At 45.4% G+C, this 21,682-nt stretch overlaps 1 protein-coding gene across 6 annotated transcripts in view; it reads right to left on the minus strand.

Moving 5' to 3' along the window:
* Positions 1 to 241: 241 nt before the first annotated feature.
* The window catches only part of LOC109857536, a 35,905-nt gene continuing 14,464 nt past the window's right edge, over positions 242 to 21,682 (minus strand). For all 6 annotated transcript variants that reach the window (XM_020433953.1, XM_020433936.1, XM_020433945.1 and 3 more), the window contains 4 exons: positions 6,427 to 6,570; positions 4,214 to 4,536; positions 3,542 to 3,816; positions 242 to 3,234 (listed from right to left, as the gene is read on the minus strand). In XM_020433953.1, coding sequence (XP_020289542.1) covers positions 2,508 to 3,234; positions 3,542 to 3,816; positions 4,214 to 4,536; positions 6,427 to 6,570 — 1,469 coding nt within the window. In that variant the 3' untranslated portion in view covers positions 242 to 2,507. The remainder of the gene's footprint in view (positions 3,235 to 3,541; positions 3,817 to 4,213; positions 4,537 to 6,426; positions 6,571 to 21,682) is intronic.

Raw genomic sequence — 21,682 nt, forward strand, 5'->3', positions numbered from 1 at the left:
GAGTGAACCGGTCGAAGTGAATAATGACGAACATGCACAGCTGGAAAATGAGAGAGAGAGAGAGAGAGAGAGAGAGAGAAAGAAAATTAAAAGAAGATTCTCCACACGCATCATTCGCCGCATAAGAATAAATAATCCTAATGCTAAAATAATGATATTAAAATTTCAACATTTAATTTGACATAACAAATATTATTTATTACTAGCGCTTGAGATATAAAAATATTATTGTTTCTTTTATTGTTATCAAACTATAAAAAACTATATTACATTAATATTTATTGAGATTTTAAAAAAATGTCTTACACGCATCATTTGCCGCAGGCTAAATGATCTTGCTTTAATGTGTTGTTAACGGAAATCGAGGAGGGATTTGTGTGCGTGTGTGTGTGTATGTGTGCTCAATGATACATTTCGTCGTCGTAGAAACACATTTCACTTTTATTTTCACAACGACTCCCCATTCACATATACATAAATCTGCAAATATTACATTGTTATCGCGCGCGCGCTTTTGTCTAATTCGAGAGAGCGTCGAATTAGACAGAAAAATCACATCCTTTAGGATCTCCTCTCAGAGAATCGCGCGCAAGAGAGAGAGAGAGAGAGAGTCCCGGAGAGGTTTCCCTCCGCGTTCTTCCCGCGGATATTTCCCATTAGACGCATCTTCGTCCGTCGTTTCTCGCGATTTTTGCGCCCTTTTCTTCATCATCCTCGCTCCAGCGGCCGGAGACTGGCAGTTCCAAGCGTTCCGCCATGCGAGAGAGAGAGCGAGAGATCGCAACGCGCGAAGAAACGCACGAGGAGAGAGAGATCTCCCGGTTTCCTCGAAGCGCTTCGAAACGCAATATATACTTCTGCTATATGTGCCGGCGAGGTTTGTAATCACGCGTTTAACAGCCAATCGCGTAACGTCACGCAATCGGGCGCGAGTGCGCGCGTAACTTCGGGGTCATTGTACACACAAAGGTACAACCAAATGCCGCAGAGCATAACGAAACGGATTAATCGTCGCAAAATATCGCTCTGGCAAACACAGACTCGGCTATGATTTCTACCGTCGTCGATCTAACTCGCCGTTCGAAATCCGAGAAACGATCCCGACGATGTGACCTAGACCTTCGCGAAGGACGTCAGTAAAGTTCCTTCCTCCTGAAAATTGCCGACCGGCTCGTTTTACATTCTACCGACAATTTCTCCGCGTCAGTTGCGCGCTTCATGACGCACCGAACGTGTTCGGAAAGTTTTAGATCGACGCTGCAACGATCTGCTTTATGTGTTACTTTCGTACGACTCCGTAATATGGCCATATATATAAATCGTTATCGCGCGCTCAATCAGAAAGTTTCTCCCGCGCTCTTGCGTCATTTATACGGAAATGAAAAGAACTAAATTTAATTCCGTAAATATGAATTATTCGCATCTAAAACTACGTTTAAGATGTTTAGATTTTCAATATGTTTAAAATCAACTTTTAAAATACTTAAAATTAAAATTTTTCAAAATGTGTAAATATAATAAAAAAAAAAAAAACCAATCTGTTAATGTGTTATTTAACATCATTAGAATCTATTCATAATTTTTCTAACGGCAGATTCTAGCTAGCCGATATTTTCCGAGAGCCGATCTTCCGAGCGAGTGCGTTTTTTCCGACATCAATGTCACTCAACGGCCATGGCCGAGGTAATCGCGGTACCCGCTACTATTAAACACGCCTCCCGCGAGACGACAGATTCTCTAATGACGGAAGCCGCGAAGAAGTGCTGCTGCGTGCTATCACCGGCCAGCGTGCCCCGCTAACATCCGCTGCAGCAGCATGTACCGGGGTCCGTAATTACGGGATCATTTTCCTCGGTCAACAGCCTTGTAAATCATTCCGTGCGCGCGCGCGCGAACTCGCGGATCGGCGCGAAACCCCCGTGGTGGACGTTCGCGTCGCCGACTCCGCGACGCCGGGAGGATTCTCCCGCGGCGAAAGAAACTAACGGCCGCGAGAGCCGTAAATTCCGATTCTCGTCAACTCGCGATCGATATACGTCGCCCCTTTTTTTTCGTCTCTTCGCGTTTCTTCCCCGACCCGGAAAGCGCGTAATATTCTTAGAACGATTGAGAATCGGTAGTTTACATCGGTGAGTTATAGAGAAGAGCAATTTTACACACGATAATAGAGCAAGTGTTTTTTTTTTTTTTTTTTAAATAAAAATTGCATTTTTAACAAAGATGTGATTTTTTCCTCTGTTTTTTATATCGTCAAAACCGATCTCTCGACCGTTCTCGAACGTTAAACGATTTCTAAACGATCTTTAAACTCGCCAATAACTCTCGCACCTCACCTGCGAACGAACGTTCATCGATATATCCGCAGCCGAGCCGACGAGTTCCCGCGACCTCTCGACTCCTCACCCGTCACGCCATTTGTTCCGGTCGACCCTGAAGTCAGTTACGGCGAGTCGCGAACGATTCCCCGCGGATGTTGGTTTTATTCCGACGGAAGAAGGCGCGCGCATTCAGCACACGGTGTTATAAATGCTCTCCTCGTCGTCGCTGACGCTAGTCGAGACCTCGAACACCTCGGGATGGGACAACGCGAGCTTCACGTAATCCCGATCTTGCTCTTTGGTACCGTTTCTTCCCACGGGAGGTGGTTTCTCTTCTTTTGACGGCGAGTCTCTCAACGGACTGCTGCCGAGTTCGCAGATTTCGGCGTAGATCTCTTCCAATCTCGGCGGCGGCGTGGGAGGCAATGGCGTCAGGCTGTCTCTTACTTTAGAATACGGCGGATCCAAATCCGGACTGTTGGTGTGCACCTCGAGTACGCTCGTCGAGATCGAACGCTGAACCTGCTGCCTGGACGCCTGCGACGCATGCGTCAGATTCGTTTCCGATTCCAAACTGGCGTATCTCTCCGGCGATCGCATCCCGATCTCCGGTCGTACGGCGAACGTGAAGGACGCGGACTTCTTCGCCGGGTTTCTGCTTCTGCCACCCTGCGCTATCCTCGAAATCCTGTCGAGGAAGCTGTGGTTGTTATTACTGCTGCTGCGGCTGTTGCTCCGATCACGAATCGTCGTTTTCTTGATGTGCTCCAGACCTTCCTTCAGACTCTGCAGTATCGGTTTCGCCTCAGGTTTCGTCTTGATCTCCTTCAAGTGCAGCTCCTTCAGCTGGCCGTTGTTGGACGCTGGTTTCGGCGGAGCGACTCGCGGCTCGGTCGCCCGCTGGTCTAAGGCTCTTCTACAAAGCGGCATCAAAGGCGATATATGATGATAGTTCCCGTTATCTTATCTCTTTCGCGCGACAATAAGAACAAAAAATTCTCGATCGCATTTTTTACAATCGGACGCTTCGCACGTTACTATTTTTTGAGTTTTACTTTCTGTTAACATTCTTACCGCGGACGTTTTACACTTGTTTTCCCGAATATTCCGTGTAATATTTTTATTACGTGTTCGAATGTCACATGCTAAAGAAATACAAGAATCGCGCGCGCGATTTGAACGAGCGTAATCAACACTATGTTCAATGCAATTGTGATTCTTACCTGCAAGCCGAGAGCAATCGCTGCATCTTCGGCGATGCGAGCAACCGCGCCTCCGAAGGACATCCCAGTCGTGCTCTTTTCACCCGAGGAGCGGTTGGACCGGTGGCGACGAGCTCCAGGAGTTCCGGCACCGTGGTATTGGGCATAGGTCTCTCGGGCAGCAGAGGCACCGCGCAGCCGAGAACTATGGGTCCTCTGGTCGCGTTCTCCAGCTGCATCAGGCCACTGTAATCTCGCGGCAATGGTATGGGCAGAGGTCCGGCGACTAGACGCACCTGGAGATCGTTGGTCGAGGAAGTTGTAAAATGGAAATGGGCAATATGAATGCAAATGCAATGTGATTAGAATATGAAAACAGCACGACATGTACAACGTGAATAGTTAATGTAAAAAATACGCGATTTTTTAAAAAGAAATTAACAACAGACATCATATCAGCTATAGAGAGAAAAAAACAAAATACTTAACTTGTAAATATCAATTAAATTACAAGATTTAAATTAATATAGATTAATTATTTTTCTTGACAATTTTTTTGTCATCATTATTCTATAAAATGATTACAACACGGGCGCGTGTCAGTATTACGAGCGCAACGAGAAGTGGCTGATGAGGAATAGATTAGACGCGCTATATGACATTAATCTTGAGACGTTGCGCGATGAAGCTTACCCTCAGGGGAAGATCCCTCCTGGCGAGCTGGTGAACCCTGTAGAGTACCGCGTCGCTGCCAGTGTCGAGACTGCCGCTCTGACAAGTCGCGTAGAACTCGCCCCTGGCCGAGAGCGGCGCGAACAGCTCGTGCCCATGAGAGTCCAGGCACTGGGCGTACTGATCCCTCTCCGAGGATCTCGAGCATTTGCCCTCCGGGACCATACCGGACACGTTGCCGGAGACCGGGGCCCGACGAGTGTCCTGAAAGACGGCGGTCAGCCGCAGGACCTCGCCGGCGCGCACCGTCGTCTTCGTGTAGTGGGCCCTCAAGTTCCCGTTCTCTGCGAAACAGAATATCACCGGAGAATTTAGTTACGTAACATCATTCTCGCGACAGACATAACGTAAGAGGAAATTAACACGAGTTAGGTTTTTTTTTTCTTATAGGAAGTCGCAAGGAAGCAGAGAGTTAATCTCGATTTAACTCTAAGCGATGTTTGCGGAAAACAGTTTACGGCGGCGTTTAATCAGAAGTTGCCGAGGCTCGAGGAAGATAATGTCGATTTCTCACAATTAACTGGCGTCGGATGAAAAAAAAAGAAAAAAAAAGGCTTTCCCGTTGCGAAAGAGGCGCTGCGCGAACGAGTCGGTAACTTACATATGGCTAATTAGCTCATTAGCGTTAACTCATCTATGTTTTTCACATGGCGAACAACGTCATGTAACGCGCTAATAACGCCGAGAAATAACAACTGCAATACCTCATTTAACCGATACATCATGCGTTAAAATAAACACATTTAAGAGACTTCAATTTTACTCGACAATGTTTTTCGCTATATAACGCGACTATACGCGCGGCAGAAATCCGATTCGTTGAATTGCGCTCTGTTTGAGAAACACTGTGTACCAAGTGAGTGTTTTACGCGAATCGATAACGCATTTATTATCGATCGTGTACCGTTGCGGAGACGTTTCGCGTTGACTCGTATGAAAAGACGGAGCAATTAACGACAATGAACGCACCGCATAACGGACTCCCGCGGTGGACTTACGGGACCTAAGCGGACCCACTCGTAGTCCAGGAGGAGGCCAAGAAGGATACACCTAGGAATTTCCGTCTCTTCTGTCGCGATCGTAATCGTTACAGCGGCGCATATAATGGCATAATGCTCGCGGCGCAAAAGCCGGCACATACTTATATTATATATGGATATTATATACATGTATATATATTAACCGCTTATACACGCGCGTCGTAAGGACGGCTTTCACCGGGGGCCGCGTGCCTATTACGTTACGCGCTTGTCGCGAACGTAAGGCTCGCCTACGTTTAAAGCGCGGCGACGCGGCGAACGTATATATACGTACGCCGCACGCATTACGGACACATTGACATTCGTGTCACGGCCAGTCGCTGCACTCGGGGAAAATGATATCGGGATGTGTGCGGGCACTTACCGGAATACACACTGCTCCGTAGAATTTGTACGCGTCACATTCCTCGCGTGCGCGAACAATATAGTCCGGCTCGCGGAAAATCGAAACGCGCGCGATTGTTTGTTTTCACACCGTCATTAATCAAAAACAAGAGATACAGAGTTGGATTATGTTTGTAATTCTGTTTATTCGCGTCAAAACTTGACGTTTCGTCCGTTCGCTCGAATGTCGAAGAACACACGACGAGTAGTTTTCAGTTTTGGAAACAAAATGTGCGGATTGTTTAACAAGCGAGTTACGCGAATCGCGGTTTGTGGCTCGTCGAGGGGTCGCATTTCCACAGGCAGATCGCAGCGGGTGATAACCGCAGCCGCGACAGTTGGCCCGTGGAAAATGCGGACCTGGGTTGGCCAGGATAATAAACTCGACGAATGCCAGATGTGATGCGAGATATGTGAGTAATCTCTGTCCGGTTAGCTCACCGAGAGAGAGAGAAAGAGAGAGAGAGAAAAAAAGAGAGAAAGAGAGAGACGTGCGCGCAAGAAAAGAGAATTTTTATGTAAATTTGTAGTAAACTCTAGTTATAAATTATTGCCAAATTAAATAAATATGCTATGTCCTCGCAACATGTGGTCGACAATTTACGTCAGCGACGAGTGTTGTAACGCGATGTAAACTGCGCGAACTCTGTCACAAACACATTTTATAAAATTAAAAACGTAGTCCTACGCGATTTACAAACAAAATACGCAATTTATAAAGAGATAAATATAATTGATAAATGTCCTTACCCATTTTGGAGTGCGTCAATGTGTAAGCTCTCAATGGTTTCGCGAGCAGAAACGCCGGCACTCCGGCGCGCACCAACGCGCCGACTCTTCTGTACACTCTGGCGTTTCCGGTGCCGCTGTTGTTGGAGACCACCGAGAACCAGCCTGCAATGGCAACGTTACACAAGCGTTAATGTAACTTCAAGATGCAAGAGCGTAATACATTTCTTCTCCCGTGCGCTTCTACGACAATCTTTTTGTTCACAAAGAAGCGAGAAATTTAAAATAAAGGATGCTTTGTAAGATTTTTTGTTATACCTTCTAACAAAGAAAAACAAAAGCACACCCTCTTTTTTATCGTGAAGCACGTGACATTTCATTGAATCGTCGGATTTCACTTTCTCGCGAAGAGTCACGAGAGAAGATGTGCACACGTGTGTCGGCAACCGTGTGTGTGCAACGTCATTCGTCTAACGCGTTCGTTGTACTCTACCGCTCCTCGGCTTCATTCGCCGCGCGAAACTTGACAAACGTTACCGTTGCTGCGCACGCACGCACGCACGCACGCCGTGAAAACTCGTTCCACTTTGAGGCGCGCGCTTTCGCGCGCTGTAGCGGACCGAGAAAAACGCCGCCGCGCCGGACCGACTGGTTTTACAAACCTCACGTTCGAGAAAGGCCGCGCCATTAAAACCAACTAATAATCTTTTGCGAAATCACAATGTCAATTCGACCCACTTTGTCAATGCGAGCGCGCGCGCACTCTCCACGCCTTGAAATAAACTTCGACGTTTACAGCTCGGCTTAACGAGATTCTAAGACCCAGTTTCATATAAAGGCAATTTACGTCGCCGTATAACGCTGATCGAGTTACGTACCGCGCCCGCCTGCGAGAGAGAGATTTTCGCTAAAACCATTATCATCTACTTGCGCGCGCGTGCGCGACGTTCCTCTTTTTCTCTAATTCTTTATGATGGGATTTATATCTTATTTGACGTGTCCGATGACACTCTTTGTGCGAAGCGGAGTTAATAGCGTTCGTTACTGGTGCTATCGGGGAAAAAAGATTTCAATTAATTTTCCATATTAGAGAAAGCGCAATCACGGGTAATATTATCGATTGAGTCTGTAACTGTGTACGAGTTTTCTACAGACTGCCATATCGGGCTGATCGAATCCGCGGGGATTCTCAACCGTTATTTTCAAGAGGATTCGCGCGAACTCAGATTAAATCGGTGATCCGTCGTCGTCGATTCTGCGGCTCGGCGCAGAAGTAATCGCGCGCAAAAATTTATGGCTGAATATAAACATACGCGTCTGTGTGTCTATGTATGTGTGTGCGTGTGTGTGCGTGTGTATGCTCGCTCCGCGCTACGATATTTACAATACGAGCGTGTAAATCGTCGAATCGTTTCGCAAGCGATTTATAAATCGCGTTTCCGCCATTTTGAATTGATTTACAGCGGGCCTTGTAGCACGAATCGCCGGGGACGACGTTACCACCGCGTCCCTTCCGCGAAATGTCCTTTCTGCGAACGAATATTAACGGATGTTTTATCTGCTATCGGCACGTCGGACGTTTACAGGCAATTTCGGATTTATCGTTAATCGGCCATCAACGGCGCGCGATAGCCAGATTAAATTGTAATGCCTTTTCGGAAGGGATCGAGATAAACGCGCGCCACGACGTAACGGCGCGCAATAAATTCAGACACGCCTAATTAGGGGTCCTTGCCTTTTTCATAACGTCTTCTGTAACGTCGCCGGGACAGAGATTTCGTAGACATTAAACGTGATTGCACTCGCGCGCATATCGCGGCAATAAAAACCTTCGTATTTAAGACGCGCGGAGAGACATACAAGTCTCTCTCTCTCTCTCCCTTTCTTTTTCTCTTTCTCTCTCTCTCTTAACTCGTTCCTTTCAAGCTACAATAACTTCGGAATAAAAGCTGACTGTTACAAATACGTGATATAATATGTTATAAATGAAGGAAGTGCGCGAGACGCGGATTTCCGATTAATTGAACGTAACCAGTTCTGAATGAAGAGAAAGTATCTCGAGCCATAAACGACGAGCCGAACTGTCCGACAAAACGCTTATTAGCACGAATATTTCTGTTAGATATATTACGACGATTACGGCGGATTATTGTCAAATTCTTTTGCCGATGTGACTGTCAGATCGTTTATATGCGAGCATCACACACACACACACACACACATACACGCACTTGCGATAGTTGCGCGCGATTTACGATCGCGTTGCGCGTGTGTTTTTGCCGCGAGGCGCGCAAACACATGATGATGAGAAAACGCACAGCGGTAAAAGGTGCGTTTCACGGCTTACTTCTGTAAAAAAAAGCGCAGCTCTACAAATACGATACGAAGAAACTTTCTCGCGAGATCTATCGTCTGTTGCAACTACGAGACTAGGAAATCGATCGCGATCGTATTGTGACTCTCATCGATAGAGCCGGTTCATTGATCGGTGAGCTCGTGTTCGCCTTGACTGAGATCGATCTCGCCCTCGATTTCGCCTCTTGTTACACATTTCATCCCTTTAAAACGTCCGTTACGGCATCGGGATCCGATATCGGATAATAAATCGCGTTCGATTTTGATTCGCGTCGCACAACGACAAATTATTTTATTGGCAACACATAAGTTACAGTTCTCCACATTTCTCTCTTTACCCTCCTCGTCGAACGATTTCTCTCTTTCTCTTGATTTATTTTCTTTTCACGCCGAGGATGCATAGGAGTGTCGAATTTGAAATTTTTTAACGCGCTATATTTCAAATTGTCACACGAAAACAGACGGGGGGAAAGAGAGTTCTTCTGTTACCTCTTGTCAAGTCTCTATCTCATAAATAAAAAGAAAAACATTAAATACGAAAAACTTGCGACCACGCGGTCGCAATTACACGATCATTTACGGTATACGATACAAATGGCTGTAGGAAACTTCATGGCTCGATACGAACCGTTACTCAAACACGTCGCGCTATCGGGATACAAGTCCGGTTATTGAATCGACGATCGCGAGAGACTTCGTTGGATGTAATCTTGATAGAGGTACAGCTTAATTGTCTGCGGTTTGATATAACTTTGCTAAACGCAATTTTTATTTTCCGACGATATCGGAGCGTTGGATTTTACGTTGCAACCAAAGTATTCATCGAATGGAAAAGAAAAAGAAAAAAACGTCAAGGATGTTACACGCAGAAAGAAATCGCGCGACGAAGAATCTATACGCCTACCGGCAATAAAAAAAAAAAAAAAAAACCCCAAGTTACAAGATTTCGATTACAAATGAGACATTGACATTGCCAATATATAATAGATATATTCAGCAAGATTGATTGATCAACTTATATGTGCGACGCGCTTTCACACGACTCGCTTCGATTAAATATTCATTGCTTTTATCACATACCCGACTCGAAATCTCGTTTCGTATAGGAAATGTGATGTATGGCTCATAACCCCGGCGATATTATCGCTCGATCGATCTTTTTTTTTTTTTTTAGTGGCGCGTAACGTCGAATCATCTAGTCTGCATTGCGTAAGTGGGCGTGTGCTCGTGTACGCGTATATGCTAATCTTGGGAAGAGAAAAAAGCGTAACACGATGGTCATTAAGGCGGCTACGGGCCCATTGCCAAATACGTGTCGAACCAGATTAATTCGAATCGCCCTCATTATACCGGAGGTCAGGGCGAGCGCGAGGTAAGAGTGAATTCCAGTCGATGACTTTCACGTTGCGTAATCGCCGCCCTCTCCGGTCTCTCGGTACGCACGTGTATATATATATATATATATGCACGCCGCAGTACGTATCGATTTTGCGTCCGTGTGTAGGTACTCTCGCGTGTATAATAATGAACGAACAGGATCGGCGTTCTCCGTCAGCGGCGGCTAATGAAACATAAATCCAGAACGTGCTTTTCACGTTTACCATTTACCTCGTCGATTTTTCTCAGAGGTAAAAAAAATTGCGTAAATATAAAAAAAGTATTAATATTTCTTTCCCATGACCTTCCGTTTGGAAGGTTCGTGAGGAATGGGGCAGCTTCAATGGGTCTGCGAAAGGATCGGCATCCGATCCTGCGAGCGATCATTAATTATACCTCTCGATCGTTAATGGGATTCGACAGAGAATTTTTACGACACGATCGCAGGCGCGACACAACGGCGCTTATACGAAAGCATCAATGCGGTATATTGTCGCGCAATTAACATTTCGCTCGCTCCTTCGATCGTTTCCTGGCATTACGTCACGCCCGTTAGTTTCTGCCTTTTCAACGAGCGGGCAATAATAACACGCTCCGGCGTGTGCTCCTTCTTGATTTACAACGCTCGGCGAACAATTCGTTTAGAACCGCCGGGATTCTCGAGTTATTTAGCTACCGCGCTACTCGGTGCATGAAATTATCCGTCTGCGACCGAGTATTCTTGTTTCACGCTGCCGTGTTCGATCTGCCGACGTTAAAGCCACAGCCGCATTGTCAGAGTAAAACTGGAGCAGATCGCTGATTAAGTAATGATAGACCGCCGCGCGCGAGTTGCAACCGTTATTCGTTTTCTTTGCCTCGGCGGTTTCCACGAGATTGTATTAGTCTACGTTGTCAAGCATCGCGAGCGCATTTTATTTTATGCAATTGGCGAAACAGTAATTTCACCTGACTTGGCTGTGCGGCAAAACAAATTACATTCAAGATGTTTCCTGACAGTTCCTGAAGAATTTGTTGTTGTCTCGAATGACTCGTCCAAGTTATATTGAAGAAAATATACTTATCATTGAAATAATTTATTTTTGTTAAAAAAAAAAGCTCTTATATAAATTTCATATTTTTAAAATTCATTATATTTTAAATATTTTTCTCGTTATTTCCTGAGATAATTCGACCAACCGTCTAATAGTTAATCAATAGCAAAAACATTCAAAATTTGCGCTATTAACAAAATATGTTTATTAAAAGTTGGTCGTGTAATCCCGCGATTAAAAAATTTGCTCGTCAACTTGTCAAGATTTTCTACGAGCTATCTCACTGTTTTAATCACGGTTGGATTGATTTTCCGCCGCATACGCGAGATTCTCGTGAAATTGGTCGACGTGAAATTTCGCTCTCGACGGCGGGCGCGCGCGGACAGGACTCCGATCTATATTCCATCGCGACTGACACCTTCAATTTGCCGCATTCCTGGCCCCGAGTGACGTGCAAAACGGATGACGGGAAAGAACGAAAGGCGAGGGCGCGTTTTTCTTTCTTTTTTTTTTTTTGTTTTAAAAATTTTTTTTATTATTCCGCAGACCGCGCTCGCGCGCGCGGCCGGATCTTCGGCGGACATGATGAGGTATAAATGGTACGTGTCAACGTGCCAACACGAAGAAACGGGGCCGATCCCTGACCACCGTTCAACGTACAATTGCGTAAGGCAGGGCCCTATTTTCTGCCTCTCTCGTGCGTGCGGCCGTGCGTGAGGAAAGATTCATGCCCTTATGCCATCGCCAATTTCGCATGCAAATGTCCGCCCGCGTAGCACGAGGATCACAATAAATAACGATCAACGGGCAAATTACCGACCTGCGCAATTTTTTTGCGCGATATATGGACGATCTCCCCTTCGCGTCTTCTCCTCTCGCAGCTCTCTCTTGATCGCTGGATGAAATTCTTGTTTTTTTTTTTTTTGTCATCTTTGAATTCTTATGCTCATGTACACGTTGCTTGTTATGTGCACGCACACTTGTCCCTGCACCGTGATATTCTGATGAGTTTTATGCGCAAACGTTACGTTAATCTTAGCGAGACACGGCTATGGCTGAGACGCATTACGTGAAGAGAAACTTTATCGATATTTCTTATATTTCATGAAAATGTTAACTGTGTACGCGTTACGTAAAAAATGCAATTCGCAAAATTGTCGCACGTGACATGTATGTGAGATAAGATGTATGATTTATCTCGAAGAATATTTAACACATTGTAAGAGATATTTTAATAACACTTTTCCTCCTCGGTCTCGGGACTACATAACGCAGAATTGTTCTCACACGACGGGGTGCGCGCCGGCCGGTGTGTTCTTCGTAAAATATCGTCTGCGCCTCTCGTCGCGCTTTCACTTTCATTTTCCTCACCAACGGCATTTTGTTCAGCCGATGATGAAACGACATCAGGAAGTGATAATCCACGAAGTACACACCTGCGTTTTTACGCTGTTTGCGCTTTTGCGGAATGGCCTTCCTCAATTTGCGTCACGTTCGAGGGAGCGAAGGACGTAGCTGAGAATTTATCGTTACAAACACATTTGCGCGCGATCGAGATCGAATGACTCTGTGTCCTCTTCCAGGTTGGCGAAAACAGATTTTCGAATTCGCGACTTTTCCTCGCGAGACTTGACGTCTCTTGATGATGAGACTAATCAGATTCGCGTCTCTCTGTTTTCTCCTGCTAAAAAGATTTCGTCCCGAGAGAATTTCAAGTGTTTCGAACTGATGATAAATGACGCGTTTGATCGGCGAGTAACCACTTTCGATCGTCACAGACTGCCTTTCAATTACGCGCAACGCGTATTCGATTTCTTCAAACGTCACGGTGAGTTTCTGTGAAGTCACACACACATTCTCTCTCTTTCTTCGTCACTTTCAGCTTTTCTCCGATACACAAATTTCTCATACACTTCTTCTTCCATTAAAACTTCTTTCTTTCTTCTGCTTTTCTGTCATTTTCTCGTTCCGCTTTTATATGTAAATTCTCATTGATACCAGAGATGCATATCGAAGAGGGGCTGATGAGTTTCTTTCGCCGAGTTCTTCTCAAGGTAGTACACATAATCCCGCGACGCGCTACCGCGAATCTGATGAACGCATTATACCGCGACGGAAGCTTCCGCGAAGTACTTTCCAGCGAGTTCTATACGGTGAATATATACGCCAAACGGTATTGTTAATTGCGCTTCCTTCTTTCCCAAACCGGGAATACGGGAATATATATCTTTTGCAAAAATAGCTATTGAAAAAAAAACTCTCATTTAAACTACAGCACAAGAGAGACCAACCGTGTTTTTCGCGTGTTACAAGCGCGAAGAAGTTTTGAAAATTACATAAGTAATTAATATTTGCGCGCTTTTTCTCTGTGCGCGTACTGATCCGCGTAACGATCCCGAGAAAGATAATATGTAAAATGACAACGTGAAACTTTTTCTCTCTTTCTTTTTTTGTTTTTTTTGTTTTTTTTAATTTTATGCATGTCGCGACGAGATAAATACACTCGCGACGGCGAAGCCGTGGGCGTACAGCACGATGCGTGACACCACGTCTCACGCACATGCGATTGCGTAACACATGGTGCGCGCATGTAACGTAATTATATTCGCATGCGTACTTCGGTGCACAACGGCGCGCGGCTTCCTAGTTAACCTATCAACCTCGCAATAGACCTAGGCGAGCGAGTGAAAGAGGAACGCACAGAGAAAACGAGAGAGAGAGAGAGAGAGAGAGAGAGAGAGAGAGAGAAAGGGCAAAGAAAGAAGAGGAAGGTCCTGCCTCTATCTCACATGAGCACGACAAGCCCGAATGCATTCTTACGAATGCATTGTCGGCTCTTTTGCCACACAGAATATCACGATATCATGAAGTCTCTGTCATGTACGGAATCCCGTAAGGGATTTCACGTAGACACACTCTTAGCACACTCGTCGTCCTTATATGCTTTGCATCGCGTGCCAGTTTTCTTTACATACGTTTTTCGAAGATATCGCCATGAGAGCTTTCACACGGTCACCGCGTATAGGAAACACACAGTCATCTCGACGTCGAGACATCCGCTTGTACATGAAAATGAGATTTCCATCGGGAGAAGAAGATGGATGGACGTTTTCTAATGTGCGCGATTAGAAACACCAATTTGAAAAACAATATTTTGATAAGCTTTAAAAGAGATAGATAGATAGATAGATAGAGAGAAAAAGAGAGATTATGGTATATTGGTAAAACCGATCGGTGTTGGTTACAATCCTCGCGGTGTTCTTATTCAATGAATAATCTTGAGTTAAGAAATAAGTGGCGTCTCTCTCTCTTTCTCTCTGATCGTCGCTCCTGACCTTCGTAATCCGACACGTTTGAAATCGGTCTTCGAGAACACACAGTAGTAATTTGCGTTTGAATCGGCTCGATCATTTGTCAATCACGACGCTCCCCGCTGTCGACAGCGGATGTCCTAGATCCTTCAAGTCGAAGATTTGTCTCGACAAGCCTGAAGCAACTTTCTAAAGACATTTCAGCTGTCACTTTTAATCTTCCAGGCGTTTGTATGATTGATTGTAAAATGACGTAAATACACACCTCGCGCGCAGTTTTTAGACAATTATTAGATCGAAATGTATGTGATTTGATGGTTTTTTTTTTTTTTTTTTTTTTAACGCTATATAAACGAATTAATACGCATTTAACGTAATGCGAGGTGTAATTTAAAGAGATTGAGATTAACTACGTAATATCTGGATAATGCGGAATTATGCCGGTCTAATATCCGGTCATTACGCGAAATCAGTGTACGAATTTTTCCTTCGCCGTCTAAAGTGTCGATACTTTGAAGCACCCACAAACCCCAACGCTCACATAATCGCGTGAAATTCGTGACGCTCGACCGCTCGGCGCGACCTTGACGGGATCCTCGCGATGCCGGGGTCGTCGACCTTCGCATCCCACGCTCGCGCGAGAGAGTGAGTCGTCTGGACCATCCATCAGAGAGCCTCCTCGCTCTTTCTTTTTCCCTTTTACTCTCTCGTCGAACCCGATAAATACAGAATTACGTGTCTCGTGGCGAGACGCGAGGAATATCTCGGCTTTCTATCGGGGATCTCGCGACCGGCCACTTTTACGATGTTCACGATCGCGACGGGCACTTGCATGATATTCACGATCGTCGTAAATCCGCGCGGCGTATTACTGTACGAAGAGAACCACGAGCGTAAAACTGTGTTAGAGCCAATCGTTTGTTCTCTCAATTCGCTCATACCGATGATCGAGCGCGGGTTATGCAACGCTCAATACTTTCGAGAAGTCTCGAGAGAGCTTTCTCTTCTTTCCAACCGCGGGATTACGACCTTGTCCCGGCTCTCTCTCTCTCCGTCTCGGAGAGCTCTCCACTCTCGATTTCTTCCCGACCGGCCGGTCGACATTGTCTACTGACTAATCTGGTGCGCGCGTTTCTTTTCTTTTTGTCTTATTGAACTCGGTCTTTTAAAGAACTTGAATGTGTATGTGTGTGTGTGTCTATTACATAAGTACATTTTTTACACCCATTACTTCATGATTTATATTTTTTCAAAGCAAGTTATTGTGTTTTTTTGTTCATTTGAAAATTCATCACTCGATTTTTTTGGTGAGAATTTAAACTTTTGCATTTTGTAAACTTTTACATAACGTTTCCGCGTGTTTTACATAAGCGCGTTAAAATATTTGATATAAAATTGATATCACCTTTCGTAATGAACTGCGAGCTATTTCGATTTAAAGCAAGTTTAGTATCTCTTGAGGCTTACAAAGCAAATACGTTCGTTAGAAATCCGCGGTCGAGTTGCGGCCGCCGGGCGTTAGTATACTACTTCGCCTGTTGCGTTTCGCCGCGAAACCGAAGATGGCTAATAGAATGGCTGGCATACCTACGAGCATTGTTAGCGCCTAACCGCTGCACTTTGTTCGCTTTCGAAGGAATGCGCGCCGCGGTCTCTCGCGCAAGCCGATCGGTGCACGCGCGCTCGTGCAACCGCTCTCCTCTGACATTGTAGCACAATGCGCGGTGTGCATATCCCTCGGGGATCCTCGTGACCGGTTTTGCCGGAAAGAATTGCAACTCCGTATATTTCCCTTATTACCTGTAGCGCGCGCGCGCGGGGCAGCGTGACCTTGCGATCTCGTAATATCAGGAATCGAGCGCTAGCCAAGCGAGAAACATTAGAGCTCCCCGACTTGGATCTTCAACTCAAGTAATTATATACAGAGCGTTTGTGGAAAGTATATTTTTACTTTCGCGATATGCTTCGAATCGATAATCGTGACTGTGTCAAAAAATAACGAAAAATGAGTTTTTAACGAATTAACAAAAAATCTCGTCTTTTTGTAATCCGGTCTAACGCGTCGACTTTGTTAGAATCTTAATTAAACTTATCAACATTATAAGAAATTAACATTTGAAAAATCTTTAATATTGTGTAATCATCTTGTAACAATATTGTAATCATTTTTGTAACATCTATCGATAGGATCTCGTCTGTTTTTTTTATTTTTTATTGAGTATCTCTCCTGGCATTTGTAAAATTTTACAGTTTATGATTTTCCATCTGTACGCCCCCTACGATTTGTCGAGGATTCCGTGCGTATAAACGTCAGAACGTATTATGTTTACGTCGTGCAACTGCTGTTCATCCATTACGCAGACTCCGTCATCAATAACAGACCGCCGTTTTCGCGGCGTTCCCGCGCTATAGATGGACGCTGTAACTTTTCATCGACGTGTAAAATTGTGCGAGTAGAAAGCTTGTATGTAGATATGCGCGTTTGCCGAATGCACCGAACCACCGCGGGGCGTTCGTTTTCGCGGTGGTGTTTCGCCCGCCACGTGTGCGCGGCCGAAGGGCCCCCCTGCGAGATGGGATTAAACGTGCCGTTTAACCCGCGCGTGAGTTTTCAGGATGAACCCGCATGATCCATTCCGCTGCCATTCCGATGCGCGTGAGGGGGTTAAGACAAATTTACGCAATTCCATTCTTCTTATAAGAAATTAATGGAAAAGTCGGTGCGATCGCAATTTTTTTAATTTGATATAAATATACAATATGCTTATTATAAATATTCAAGAAATTTTATATTTTACAAATATATGATTTTTTACATATTTTTTTTCACACGTGCAGTGTGAAGGTTACAATGCAAGGAAATCATATAATTTTCTTTTCGCATAATTTTCTTTCAACGAGCACAGGTAACTTTCTGTTGTACTTCCCTCGTGTATTCCAACCGTGTAAGCGAGTCTTCCTGAAACATTTACAGATGAATTTTTCTCTCGCGCGCTTCTTCCGGGATGATCGTCACAAGTGAACCGTGTAAATTCGCCTTTACATATGGTGCACCAGTGAGGTGTATCATCAGCGCCTGCTCAAGCGGACGGGCGGAGATGGTCTAACATTACCTCGCGTGGCCATAATACTGGAAGCGAGTTCGCGCCGGCGAAACCGGAAACGATTAGTCAGATTACGTGATCGGAGGCACCGTTGCGGCGCACCGGACCCCGGTACCACTCGGTCGCTCCCGTCGATCCTTTCGCGCTAAGTACGCGGAGATCGCGAACACACACACTCGTTCTCTCTGGTCCCGGTCGGGCCCTAGAGTACCGGTAATCTGCGAGGCGGACGCGCGCGTGTGCGCGCATTTATACGCCGCCCGCCTGGCCTCGCTGCCGTTCGCGCAGGAAGCAACGGTGGTGGACTCGTTTGATCGCATTAAGTCGGCATTACCGCCGCTCATCTCGTATCAACGACTCGGGAACGACCGCGCCGATCGGCCCGATCTTGATTCTGCCGGATTACACGCGGCGCTACGTTAAGTCGTACCCTACGTGAGATGCGAGAACGCGGTGCCGTTGAACCTGAACGGGCGAAACAAAGTTGATTCACCGCGCGCAGTTAACTTGAACGGCTCTCTCTCGTGCACCATCGAAGAAAATCCGAAGTTCTAAACATACTTTTTTGCGTCTAAACTTCTCAAACTGGTTCACGCAGTAGATAATGATAATATACAGAACAAGAGAGAAGAAACAGAAGGGACGTCTAAGATAAAATTGATATTTATTTAAAAGTTTCGTCGCTCTTGGTTCAGTTTAAATTAAAAAAAAATATGTATTTTATTATTGTAAATACAAGATATAATATACTATTACAGGTAATCGCTCTCTCTAATCAACCACATTAACTGTAACGTGAAATTTCCTGTGCCTCTACACGCTTCTTCGCGTGCGCGATCGCATAAAGTTAATCGTATTAACAGCCGCGGTTTTATTTCGTTCTCGACAACTCAAGGCAGGGACTAAGATAGTGGCGATCTTGATTCTTCCTGATTGCGCGCAGCGGTACACAAAGAAGAAGAAGTGTACGACGATCTTGAACCTTATACCGAATGGCAAACATCGTCGTCGTAAGCTTCTCCGCGGCGGAGTCTTGCACTTCCTGAAGTAAATTGACAAATGATCCGCGCGCGCATCGCGCAGCAGGATTTTAATTACCCTCTGATATCACGGAATAATCTAGCGAATGTTTTCCTCGCATAATTCTCGTTCGAGAAAAAAAACGCGCTTGCGATTATCGTTATGGGTTATCATTAGTAGCGTAACCCTTCAGAATCTTCAGATCAAGTCCGTGATCCGTGGCCGGATACACACGTTAAGTAAAAGATTCGTAACACGCACCTAAACCTCGGTGCGGTGTTTTTATGTACGAGTGCAAAAACCATTTTGCTTCATCACGAGAAAGTTCAACGCAACCTGATCGAGTGACGTTTTGTTCGTTTCGTCTACCACCTAGCTAGTACATGTAATAACTATGAACGCATCAACATCGGCTGACGCGATTGTATATGGCGTGGCCGATGTGATTGGAAAAAACAAAAAAAAGCCGAAACCTACGCAGGCTCGATTCTACGAACAGATCGCATTGAAAAGTTCAATAGTCCAATCGAGAAGACAAGGTGGTAGCGCGCGAGACAAGACCGCTGGCGATTTTATGCAACTGTGTGCTGATACACCCACGCGCGCGCAACACTTGCGAGAGAAAGAGGCGTTAATATTATTTTCTTCCTGTGTGCGTGTATATTTCATTCTTAGACCCCCCCCCCCCGGTAATGGTTTCGCAGATATCATTGTCGGTGAAAATGCAAGTGCTTCCTCGTTCGACGTGTTTGCGATATTGAGAAAAGAAAAAGACAATAATAACAATCGAGTAATGACGTTCGGCTTCACTGAAATCGTCATCACGGAATGCTCTTCACAACCGGAAGATGATTCGAGTACAAATGAGGTGATCTTGAGATAATATAATAAGAGCAGAGGATGTACATATACGCACGTGCGTGCATCAGTGGAAAAGGGCGAGTGTGATACGGATGAAGAGATGCACGCGAGATGCATTCCTCACTATTTGTCGACCCTCGACCTCGACGATAACGAAAACCCTGAGAAAGACAGACGGACAGAGAGTCGATAGAGCGATAAGATTTTGTTTTATAGCGATTCATCGGAAATCGCGAAAATTACGACCAGCAAGAAACGATGGAACTTACGCTCTCGATCGTATCCTCTTTACGACTGCAATAACGCAGCCGTGTTTACGACTGACGGCAAGTCTTTTACTCTCTCTTTTTCTTTCTCTCTCTCTCTCTCTCTCTCTTTCTCTTTCTTTCTTCTAGTCGGGAATCGACGCGCCGCGGATTTGCAATGTAATCCCTCGCAATGTAACGACAATGCGCGTCCGGGGAACACACGTGGGATTTCTCTCTCTCTCTCTCTTTCTCTCTCTCTATTCCTTTCTTTCTCTCTCGCTCTGTCCCAGGATATCCTTGTAATTAGGACCGCCGTGCCGCGAGCGAGTTGTCGGCCACGCCGATGCGGAAAAGTGCAGACCGAAACGGATAATAATTGCCCGCGGCCGAGAGCCCTCCCCCTCCCCCTCGATACGACATTATAAAGTCATCATGGGCAAAGAGGGCACGCGCGCTATTCTCAGCCGTGGCGACTTTTTCTGGGCAACGTCGATCCGCGGAGATCTGGATCCCCGACGCGCCGCTCATCAATTATGAGTTACGATCACGCCTCAAGGCTCCACCGGCAATCTCGGCCTCGAATCGAACCGTCCTCCACGTGCGCGCGCGTCTCTCGCCGCGCCTTTTTCGCCGTCGCTGACGTTAACTATAAATTGCCTATTTCGCCTTTTGACAAGCGAGCGGTAACAATGTCTTCGAGTGTTTATTGTCTACCACAAATAGGCAAGTTTTTTTTTTTTTTTTTATGTGAGATACGCTGCAGATAGTTTCAAGAAACACTCGGTCACGCAGAGCCTAATGGGCTTTCCTAACTGTCAGTTTTTTTCTTTTTTTTTTTTTTTTTTTTCATAAATTCGAAGGCTAAAGGTGACGGTAAAGAGCGGGATAATATGCGGCTTAAGATAAAAAATTATTATTGGATTTCTATCAGAGAACGCGGCGAGATTTATAGGATTATAATTACATAGAGCATTATACATGTAGCATATCATTAAATGGTTTTTTCTTGGTTTTTTTTTTAACCAGAAAACTTTTTACTCTTCGAGAGAACGATTGTCGGAGAGCTCGCGGATAATCAAACGTTTTCAATTCGTAGTTTTGTTATCGGATATCTCTCCCCGCGCGTCGAAAGTAAAGAGGTTACACGTTAAACTGACAGGAAGAATTCTCTTGGCGCCGAGCGTGGCGATGCCTATTTGCCATGGCCCGACACTTCGGTAATATTACCGCACCGTGTGCGCAGCTGGATCATAACGAACCACACGCGCATGCATAGCGCGTCATTAAGGCGTTTCGCCCGCGGCAACGACGCGTCGTCGTGAATTCGCCCGACGTAGAAAAACGTGCGGAAAATGCGGAAAATTATATTTCTCCCGACGCATCCGGGTGTTTCTGTGAGAAACACGTTTGTTACACAAACAGGTTGCTTTATAAATAACACGTTGTTCGAGGAGAGATAATAATCGCAATCGCAACAATTTTTTATTTTTTATTTTTGTCTTCCACGCGCGGATGTGTTTCATTTGAATTAAACGAGATAAAATCGCGTAAATTACATTTTTGAATGGAATCTAAGTGACAAATTTAAATGTCGAGACAAAAAATTTATCGTCGTTATGTCACAGGAAATAATTTCGATCTACGAGTCGAGAAGGGTAAATCCTTCGCGTGATTTATTCATCACGCAAGGCAAATGATCGTCAACACGTGTCTTTCTCGACGCCCATCTCGATCGAATCCCCGATAACGGGGAGATGGAAATCGATTAAGCCTTACGTAACGTATCGGTGCCGATATAACGTTCACGCCCCCGCCGTCCCCAGAAAAAGAAACGGTGTGTTATGGTAATAGCGAGGCTCGCGCGCGCGCGCGCGTGTCTTGCGACCTGACACCGTGGTACAGTCGCGAGACATCTCGATGCACGCAATTGCGCCGTGATTGCATAGACGCGCGCACGTGTGTCGATC

The sequence above is a fragment of the Pseudomyrmex gracilis genome, unplaced genomic scaffold (genome assembly GCF_002006095.1).
Source record: "Pseudomyrmex gracilis isolate BER0280 unplaced genomic scaffold, ASM200609v1 scaffold_5, whole genome shotgun sequence".
In the NCBI taxonomy this organism is placed as follows: domain Eukaryota; kingdom Metazoa; phylum Arthropoda; class Insecta; order Hymenoptera; family Formicidae; genus Pseudomyrmex; species Pseudomyrmex gracilis.